Source organism: Gracilinanus agilis, chromosome 4 (assembly GCF_016433145.1).
Source record: "Gracilinanus agilis isolate LMUSP501 chromosome 4, AgileGrace, whole genome shotgun sequence".
Lineage (NCBI taxonomy): Eukaryota > Metazoa > Chordata > Mammalia > Didelphimorphia > Didelphidae > Gracilinanus > Gracilinanus agilis.
The window spans coordinates 253,572,461-253,583,588 of NC_058133.1; the positions used below are offsets into that span (position 1 = coordinate 253,572,461).

The 11,128-nt window shown below is 40.8% G+C and overlaps 1 protein-coding gene across 1 annotated transcript in view; it reads right to left on the minus strand.

Moving 5' to 3' along the window:
* LOC123246331 overlaps nt 1-10,778 on the minus strand; it is a 28,256-nt gene extending 17,478 nt beyond the window's left edge. The window contains exon 1 of the mRNA XM_044675242.1: nt 10,462-10,778. Within this exon, the coding sequence (XP_044531177.1) occupies nt 10,462-10,768 (307 nt within the window). The 5' untranslated portion in view covers nt 10,769-10,778. The remainder of the gene's footprint in view (nt 1-10,461) is intronic.
* Nucleotides 10,779-11,128: the final 350 nt, after the last annotated feature.

Here is an 11,128-nt window from a genome sequence, read left to right on the forward strand (position 1 = left end):
AAAGTTTTGAAACAGCCCCTTCCTTTGATTAGGCACATATATCTACTATGGGAGGATCTCCCCTGCATTTGGGAAGATGCCTACTTCTTGTCCCTGGATCCAGAAGACTGGCCTCTGACCTGGGAGTGAGATCAAGTCTGTCCAACCAGAGAGACCCAGAAGAAGTGACCACAATGCCACTTGATTATAAAAGAGGGAATTGAGGAAGTGACAAGGGTTTTTTGGCTCTTGGCACTTGGGTCTGGGGACTTGGCTGGCATGCTGGCCTTGGCTAGGAAGCAGGGCCTGGCCCTTTTGACTCTCTGGCTCAGCCTCTCTGGACTAGCACTGGAAAACTAGATTTTAATTAACTAGAACTATGTGCTTTTCTTTTTCTCCAACTCCAACTTTTATTATTTGATAAATAACTATAAATTAATATGCGGTCTCCAGAGAATTTGAATCCCAACATAATCAATAAACATTTATTAAGCTCCTACCATGTACCAGTCCTGTGCTAAGCTCTGAGGATATAAAAATGAAAAAAGACAGGCTCTTCTCTCAAGGATTTTACTATCTTATGCAGAGAAATAAAATATTAAAGGTAGCTGAAAAGTGAGGTGGGGAGTAAAATGGATTGGGGAGAGAAGGTGACAGGCATGGTGACATGGTGGGAAAGCCCCACAGTGGTGCAGCCAGATTATAAATGAGATGTTCTGAACAGAGCTCCCTTCTTAAATGGAAGTTTTTAGGCCATGGCTCCTCCCTTCAATTCAAGGAACAAAGGGTAATAATAAGTGTTATATTGATTGCTAGGATGAGATGGACACCAACTTTGAATGACAAGACCGGCAGTTGAACACCTCGTAATGTACCCAGAAAAAAAAATAGAGGAGGGATGAATAATGATTGTAGAGGGTATAGAGGATTTTGAAAGGTATGGATTGGATTTTGGTGAGAGAGAGAGTACACTCTCACCCAAGGCCTCCGTGTAGGTGCTGCTGGCAAAAGCTATGCCTCTCCTCTCCTGACAGGCTTGCTCAACTGAGCCTGTCAGCTACCCCTTATAACAGTTGCCCAGACAGGGAACCACTGAGAGGTTATGTGTGTAGTTAACCTCTCTAGTTCCTCAGCCTAGAGTTGGAATAGATATTGATAAGGGCTATTGGTTCCCTATTTGAATAACGGTGAAGATCTGACTGCATAAGGATCTCCTCTTCCCAAGGGCTTTGATATATTGACCACTTAGGAAAGGTACTTGGTAATAAACACTGTATTTGATTCTAATTAATGGGGTTAGGAACGAGGGAAAAGGATCAAGGATTTGGAACCCTTATTTGCTGATACTCTAAGCTAATGATCAGACTATTGGAGAAAGCTAGATTAAGTAGAGACTGGAGGTTCTTCACCCTCACACTAACCCTGGCCTGACTTGGCTGGAGCCAAGCCAAAAATTAGGGAAGGCTATTGATGATCTTTTATGTCAGTATCACTGTTCTCTCTCAGCTCTATTGCCAATGATAGTGATTGCTCTCTAGCTCTCTCAGTATGACAGGTTGGTTTGCAGGTACAGGCCTACCCTCCCTAGAGACCTCCTACCTCCTAAGTTTTGCTCCAGACTGAGACTGTCAGCAGATTACCAGAGCCGGTGGGAACTTGCAGGATGATGTTTTCCCAATAATGAGTTTCCTAAGCACGATGAAATCAGCCTCATTCTTCTTGGTTGTGCCCCTCATACTTTGCTCTCGATACGTTTCTGAATTCTTTCCTTCAAATCTTCCTACAATGATTCCCACCTCAGGTTTAGGTTTTTCTCTCTCTGGCTGGCTACTTCTTGAATTCCTCTCTCTATTCCATTGCAGAATCTCCAAATGCCATTTATTCTCTTCCAACACTACTTTTCAGTCCCCTGTGTAACAATAGCAATGGTTATTATTTCTATTTCTATTTTATATTATTATTGCATAGTGCCTTCTGGTTTATAAAGTACTACTTGGCATTCACCATATCATTTGGTTCTCATAATAGAAAGTTAGGAGAGATTAGGGTAGAGATGAGGGAGGAAAAGATAATTTCTGGTTTGGGGTAAGGGCTGGAGGGAGAAGATCAGAGAAGAAATGGCATCCAAGCAGGGCCTTGAAGCAAGAGAAGGATTTTTGTTTTTAATTTAATTTAATTTGCACTTAACATCAAATAAAACGAGTATTTTTGTAAACGTGGTAGAATAGAAGAGGGCTGGGAATAAAACAGCAATCTCTATAATGTAAATCTTGTTTTTCCTTTTAAAATATATCATATGTAACACTGACTCCAGTGCCTGAAGATCAGGTGTGCCACATTTCACCTACCCTCTAGGATTCTAGAAAACTTAAAGGGGTTTTGGGGTGTGTAGGCTCTCTTCCAGTGACTCCAGCCTCTGCAGGTGTTGTTCTCATTTCCATTAAACCACAAACAGCCAATTAGCTTTTACAAAGGAATATTTACTTTAAAGGCATATTAAACAAATATACAAGCTTTTTCTTCCAGAGAGTGCAGGGGTTCATTTCCCCCCCCCCCCACCCCCCCAGGAAAGGAATTGGGTGCGTAGCTCCTCTCCAGTCCTACAGACCACAGTCCCAGGTTCAGGTCTAAAAGTCTCCCTCAGGCCGGGGTTCTGTCAGCCAAGCTTGCCTGGGGCGTCCCTGATGGCTGGCCGGCAACTACATGCCTTCGAGGTCCATGAAACTGAGAAGTGAAACAGAGCAGAAGTTCTCCAGGCCCGTTTCTCAGAGCCAGGAAGGAGAGAGAGAAGGTATGGACCCTCCCCGCTCAGGGCAGGCCGGGGGCTCGGTGTGTGATCTCCACCCTCTGGATGCAGCAGGAAAGAGCAGGAGGCTCGGGCTGGCAGCCAATCAGAGCAGGCTCCTCCCACTCACAGGGGAGGGGGGAGCAGAGAAGCCTCTGCCTTAGGCCGTCTGGGCATGCTCCAAGGTCTGTCACACACTTGCCCCTGTTACAAACTGGCTGACCCTGGAGAACAGTTCGAGTGACACATCCTTGTCCCAAATGCAGAACATGCTGTCTCTGGGGCAGAAGCAAAGAAGGGCCTTTCCCTTCCGCAGTGCCACGTGCTCAAGTCTGTGTGACCGTCTACAACCCCACACGGACAGATGCAAATCACCGGACATCACCGTTATCCCCAAAGACAAAGCTTTGCAGATTCAACCTTACAAGGAACGTTTCACAGTTTTAAAATGTTTGCTCGCTTAGCGTTAGCCTTTCTCAACCCACGAGCAAAAGAAAGGGAAAAGGAAGGAAAAGAAAGGCAGCTTCCTGTCTGTAAGGAAACCAGGGCCACATCGAGCTTCACAACCTACAGGGAACTCTTCTCACAAGGATTTAGGAAGTGGGGCTGAATAGGTGTTACTCCTTTCCTTCAGATGAGAAAAATCTGTCCTGAGTGGAAGCTCTTCCAATGACTCCCTCAGTACACAAAGCCAAACAGCTGAGGTCTGGATCAAAGAGTTCCTTTCTACCCTGGGGATGCCTGTGTCAGACTCAAATAGAAATGCTGGCCAATACTGACTTAGACCACAATGTTATCTAAGTTGTAATGTATTTTTTAAAAATTGCCAAATATTTTAATGACATTTCTTCTTCTTCTCCTTCTTCTCCTTCTTCTCCTTCTTCTCCTTCTTCTCCTTCTTCTTCTTCTTCTTCTTCTTCTTCTTCTTCTTCTTCTTCTTCTTCTTCTTCTTCTTCTTCTTCTTCTTCTTTTTAATTTTAAACCCTTAACTTCTGTGTATTGACTTATAGGTGGAAGAGTGGTAAGGGTAGGCAATGGGGGTCAAGTGACTTGCCCAGAGTCACCCCAATGACATTTTAATCTTGTTGTGATGCACTCTTGTGGCCAATTAGTAGAGCATTTGATACCTCTGGCAGAGAGTTTGAAACCTTTGTTCTAGAGATTCCCAGGGGATCCCCACACTGGTTCAGGCAATTTCAGGGTCCTTATTTCAAAGGGCCTATTACCTCGACAGAAATTACCCCTATAGATCCTTGACACTTGGCAGAGGTAAACTAAATGGAATTGTAAACTCATCCAATAGGAGAAGAAGACAAGTAGTCTCAGTCAGAGAAGTAGTAGAATGCCAGCTACTTGTGGATACTACTAGGCACAGGTATTCTCACTCTTAACGAGTTGTAGGGTGTTTTGCTTTCACAAAAAGTGAACAGACTAAGTCTGTTTGAATGTTAAAAGAATAACATAGACATTTCTACTAAACAGCACAAGTAAGCTTATATATAATATAAACTGGAAATAATCAACAGAGCCAAAGCATATTATTAAGGGGGTTTGAGGAAGGCTTTTTATAAAAGGAAGGTAGAGATTTTTGCTGGGACCTGAAAAAAGAAGGGGAAGACAAGAGGCTGTTGTGAGAAGGGAGAGAAGGCTAGACATGAAGGGCAGCCCAGGCAAATGTCTAAAGTTGGAAAATGATTGTTATGTATGAGGAATAAAAGAAGGCTAGTGTTGGGAGATACTAGAGGAAAGGGGGTTAGAAAAGTATAAAAACAAGTATAAATGATATATTGTTTGCTTTCTCAGTGGATGGGAGACTGGCTGGAGGAAGAGAATTTGGAATTCGAATTTTTAAAAGATGAATGTTAAAGTTTTTTTAAAGGAATTGGGATATATTTAATAAAGTAAAAACACAATTAAAAAAAAAGTCTCCAGTCAGAAAGAAATAGTTTTATTGAAAGAGGTGCTGTCTCACAATAAAGCCAGATTCCAGATAGCAACCAAAGACCTCCAGCCTTGAGAGCAGCCTCCTTTTATAGCACAATTTACAGAAGTAGGATCAGATGGAATACTATTGTGATCACATGGTTCAATGGGGATATGATTGGGGATGTTGACTTTAAATGATCACTCTATTGAAACATTAATAATATGGCAATAGGTTTTGAAGAATGATACATGTAGAACCCAGTGGAATTGCTTGTCAGCTCTGGGAAGGGGGAGAAAAGAGGGGTGGGAAAAATCATGAATCGTGATGGAAAAATATTCTAAATAAATAAATAAATAAATTTAAATGTTATGATGGACTCAGTGAACACAGTTTTTATGATTTTCTCCATCTTAATTCAGCAGCAAGGGCACAGGATCTAAAGCAATGAATAATGGGAGTGATCTAAGGTTGAGGTTTAGCAGGGCAAAATTAATGATAAGATAAGGGAGAAGAGAGTAAAGAGAGAAGAACAAAGAAAAATGGATCTGGTTCCCAGAAGGGTCAAGATAAGGAAAGGAAGAGAGTTTAGCTAGTGTAGGGATGTTGGGCTTAGAGACTGGAAATGAAGGGTTGGAAGATAGAGTAAGAGGTGGAATGACAATATAATGTGATCATATTAAAATGTAATTCTGTGAGGGGCAAATCTCAAGTGAAAATTTTTAAAGAGTTATGACTTGAAATAAAGTGTAGACAACAGAGACAAAGAAGATGTAAAGACCTTTTTTTTCTTTTAGGATGGAGCTGTCAATCTTTCAAACAGACCAAAGAAAATTCTAAGGGACTTTGCCTGTACCTTGAGTGAACTGAATGGTAGCACGGTGTTTACAGAAGTAAGGAAAGGCTCTTTGCAGTTATAGTGATAGTTAGAGGAGCCTTTGGCTGTGATCTTTCTCATGGCTAAAACACTGTAAATAATTATTTATGATCTAACTTCTACTATTGATTACGTTATTAAATTACATGACAGTAACTTTAATATTCAGTTACTCTTAGGAGTTTGGAGATTTGAAAACTCCGATATGAGCAACTGCTTAAAAGGAAAGTTTTTTTTTTTAATGTTCATTAAGTAAACAACATTCAATAAACTTGATGATAAGAGAGAGGGAAATGGTGGAGAGGTGGACAATTTATTGGAGGAAATAGGTTTCAGTTAGTGAGTTAGCCTTGCTAGGGAGAAAAGTCACTGAATTCTATGAGACATGGAAGAAGGTGGGGATTCAAATTAATTGATTGATAATAATAGAAATATTGCTATACTATAAAGCAGTAACCACCAAAACTTTCTGGTACTGATTAATGTCTCTATCATAATTCTTATGATAGGTATACAATTTTGTTCCAAAAAGAAAACTCACATTTTCTTTTACACTTTAAGCGATTTAGTCATCAAAGACAGATCTCAGTCATTCTATCCTGAATGTGTACACACACACACACACACACACACACACACACACACACACACACACACACTCCTTTTTCGTCTTTTGATTCATATCACTATTTTCCCATAAATCCTCCATTCAAGATCTTTTCATGGTGATGAATGCTTTCTTCTTTTTTCTTTTTGTGTATGGAAGGCACAAGGAGAATCTCTTTCACTCAATTTCAATTTTTAGGGGTCCCACCCCTTTTTCTGGTCATACTTTCCTTCCTGTGCAATAATACAAAACATTGTTATATGTTGAATGATGTTATAAATGTAGACTATAATACTCCCAAACCCTAAACAATAAGAACAACAACTAATTGGGGAGACAAGGCAACTCAGGTTAAGCAGAAACATTAAGTTCTTAGTAGAATTGACAATGAGTGTAACAAGAAGTTTAGAGAAGGAAGAAAGGAGAATGTGGAATAATTCAAAGGATTCTTGGACTGGGCAGCACTGGAGGTGACTCTTGATGGTAGCATAGGATTTGAATAATAAAAGAAGGCATTATTCTAAGGTATTTGAGGGAAGAGGGAGCTAAGAGGAATCTGGAGAGTGTAACCAATATGAATGATGACAGCTTTACCTGATAGCCAAATAAATTATGCTAAAGCTATTCTTACTTGGATGCCACACTCCTCAGAGGGCACCTTGACCAAAAATACTGCAAAACTTTTGGGCAGTAACATTTTTCCTGACCATTAGTCCTTACTTGTCCCTTAGGACTGAAAATGTCCTCTCCCAAGGCCTGAGGTCTGGGTAAGGCAGGATTGAAGAGTTGGGGATAAGTGAAATTGGGAGAGATGTGGGGAGTGCAAGTAAGAGTGGTGTAGGGACTGGGTTGCTTTAGATATTAGTCTAACTTTGAAGAGTGCTCAAGTAGCTTGGCACTAAGATTCTTGGTAGGCTTTGTCTGTCTTGAAATTCTCTCCATCCTTACTTCCCAGTTGGAGAAGGTAAAATTGGGAACTTCGTTTCTACATGGATCCAAGAAGCTCCGTTGTATATACTCCATTGTAAAGGTGTGAGAAGAACGTGGGGACTCTTTATATTTGTCCTGTGGCAAGACCTCTACAATTAGCATAGGTTCCTATATAAAAAGTATATGAATGTCTCATTTATTTTAGACTTTTCATTTTATAAATCACTGTGGCTTCTAAGCATATTAAAGCAAGTAAAATAAGGCACTTTTTGTTGTTTTGGGGAATCAGTTCTACTAGAAATACAGATTGATTGATTTATCAGTCATTTATTAGGAAGCTTCATGATTAGCCAAGAATATCAACTTAAAAGGGAAATCTAACCATTTTTGTATACCTTTCCTATAGGCTTTTAGAGATCAATACGTCTTGGTGGGTTTGATGGTTCAAGGAACAGAATGGGTACTTGGAGACAATCAAACAATAGTCAAGGTAGGTGATGCTAAGAGTCTGTATTATTGGCAGTGGAAGAAAGATGGTCTAATTAGAAGTGGACAGTGGAGCTGTTGCTTAGGTTTGAAGTTTCCTAGACCTAACTTCTATTCTGAAATCTAGTCCACAATACTGGCTGGACACCCCCCCCCCATATATATGTATATATGTCTCTTAGGAATCTGGAGCAGAAGCTTTCCTAGACATGATGCTATTTTTTCCTGCCTTAACCTGCCCTTCCTCTATCAATATCTCCTATTTCTTGAGAGAACCATCATTACTGACCATTCTTATCCATCTGGAGGAAAGACTAATTATGGGGATTTATGAGAATAAAGATGGCAGGGATTTCAGAGGCCACATATTCCAACTCTTATTTGGCAGATGAGGATGAAGGAAGGTGTGAGGCTTTGAAAGCCAGTCTGAGGAGAATTAATTCCAGAAAAGATCAAGCCCTGATTTTATAGAAGGAATCTGAGTAATGCTGATTCTGTTCCTCACTGAAAGATGTGACTTAGAGTTCATTGAAAATGAGGGCCCAAGAGGTAGAGTGAGTTGCCCAAAGTCTGATGGTCAGTTCATAACATTAAGAAAGAGATTACAGATTGCCAGACTTGCAACCCAGGACTATGAGACAGTGAGGTGTAGTGGCTAGAGCACTAATCTTAGAATCTCACTTGGGAGGACTCTGTGCAAATCATCAAACCTTTCTCAGTTTCTTCATCCATGAAATGAAGGATAATGGCACCTACCAATAACGATTTACTATGATGTTTTGTGGGCTGGAGTGTCACTTGGGGTCTTGGAACAAGATGGGGTGAAGGTTACCGAAGAGTTATGTAAGGAGTAAAAATTATGGCTAATTCTATCTTCATAGTTTTTTTTTTTTTTAACACTTGTTACCAGCATGTTCCTAACAATCTAGTTTTAATCCACCATGTTACTCTATCAACAGGATTTAGGCTACTGCTTGCTCTCTCAGGTGTCTGCTGTTCCAGTCCTTCAGTCAGAAACAATGTGTGTATTTATCTACTCTCTACCAAGGTAGCTCATTAAAGGAAGCAAGTGGTCAACAAAAATAATTTTGACTAGATCCTGGCCTCTGGAGCCAGGGAGGGAGTTTTCTCTGTTTTCAAATCATTATACTCAAGATTATATTGCTCTTTTCTCAGCACCTGTGTTCTCTTTGTGAACTTGCAGGATAGAGGAGGGTGACTTGGGGAGCAGGGGGAGGGGGAGGGAGGGAGAGATTTAACCCCTTGCTCCTAAGGGTTGTCCTGGAGAGAAAGTGAACCAAGACATTAGGTGCTTTGCAAATCTGAAAACACTATATATCTAGATATTTTCATTCAATGATAGAACTCAAGGTCCTAGAGTGCGAATTTCCCCTCAAACTCCTCTTTTTTATTCCCTAGAATAGAGGTGCTTTTTATTTTGTAGAGGAAATAACCCTATTAAAGAAAGTAAGTCACTTGAAGAGAGGTGCATCTAGAGGTGAGGCTAAAAGACGCCCACATAGTGGGAGATACATTTATTTCCTGAAATTCAAGAAGACACAAGTGAGTAACATGCATAGTAATTATGTGTTACATCCTAGTGGCCATTGTCTTTCTCCAAAAACTAAAGCTTAAAAGTTGTAGGCCTGCTCTCTAATTTTCTTGCAAGCACAGCTGATCCAATTATTAGCCAAATAAATAAAAAGTTACGTGACATTTTTTTTTTTTTTTTTGCTAAGCCTAGCTATCTTAGGGATATCAAAGAGATTAGATGTTATCTGCCCTAAGTCTTACAAGTTAGACAAGAAACTTGAAGAAGTATCTGAGATATAGAGGGATATTCAGGCAAGAAAAGTGTCCACTAGGAATTTGAGGCCCAGTCTTCCTGAGGTGAGGGGATGACTTCAAGTGGGGCTGTGGTAGCCTATCTGGAAGGTTCACATGACACAGCTATTATAGTGAGATAGTATCAGTGCCTGAGGAATAATTCAATTTTAGAAAGGCTGGAGAGCCCTGGACTCACACATGAGCTCTTAGAATCAGAGCCACCCAGACAGCCCTTAAAATATTTGAAGGCAGATATTAACAATTTCAATTGTGTATGATTTTGTCTTTTTCTTCTTCTGGAAACTAGTTCTTTCAACTAACTCTCCTATGGTATATAGTGTCCTCTGGATAAACCATAGAATCAAGTATAATTCAGTATATTACTCCCCTCCCAAAGTAGTCCTTTCGTTGGGCTAAATATGCCCAGTTCTTTCAACCAATCCTCCCTTATGCATGGTGTTTGCATCCCTTGGCCAAAGGGTCCCTTATTCTTTAAAACATTTGTTAATATTCCATCTACAAGGTTCCCAGGAAAGGCAGCATAGTAAAAAATCTGATTTACTTAGTCTATAAAATATTAAGACCACATTCAAAATTTTCAGTCCAATTTAACTAAAGGGTTACAGATGATCTGAACAATGAATATTTATCTACTTGAAGGTCTAGGTCTTACCTATATAAATATCAGGGAAAATTATTTTGAGTGTCATGAGATTCCACTCAGCAGCTATCCACAAATATTGGAAAACCTAATGATCCACGGGAAATCCACGGAGTTTATAGCTGTAAGTCTTCTTAAAGTAATAGATGCTCTTACTCGATTTTAACAGTTTACACTCAACTTGCTCATTTTAACTAGTATGTCAGTGATCCTGCAGTCCAGTTAATCAGATGGTTGAGATTAACTACTGTAAAACGTGGGATTAAGAACTAGTCTACTTTCTAAAAATTAGAGGACAACTCTTTTAAGTGAGAATATGGGTGGCCCTGAAAAGGGCCTTTGGAGAGCAGGCGCGGGCAATGCGCGCTACAGAAAGGCGTTTAGCCGCCAAAACCGTACAGAGTGCGGCCCTGGCGTTTCAGAGCGTAGACCACGTCCATGGCTGTGACGGTCTTTCTCTTGGCGTGCTCGGTGTAAGTGACGGCGTCCCGGATCACGTTCTCCAGAAAAACTTTCAGGACTCCGCGAGTCTCCTCGTAGATGAGCCCCGAAATACGCTTCACACCCCCACGCCGAGCTAAGCGGCGGATAGCAGGCTTAGTAATGCCCTGGATATTATCCCGAAGCACCTTCCGATGCCGCTTGGCACCGCCTTTACCAAGTCCCTTCCCGCCTTTGCCACGACCAGACATGACTGACAAACTCAACGAAACGACCAGAAACGAATGATCAAGTTCCCGCTTGTGAGCCCTTTATATAGGATAATTGCGGACCTCTTTGAGAACCGAAAGGCTCAGGGAGGGGGTGGGAAGTGCAGCAGAGGCTCCGCCTTCCTCTGGGCTTCGGGTCCCTTCTCATAGGACAGGACGGAGCAGAGACTCAATCCTGCACAACAAATGCGCCCATTTTCACAATTGAATTTTACTTTATTTGAAAGAAAGGATGGATACTTCTTTTCAGGAAAAGAAGCTTTATTCTTCATTTTTCATTCTAATATGATGCCAAGGGAAGAATGGAAGGATCTCTGTGGTGGTAATATAATGGTATTCCTT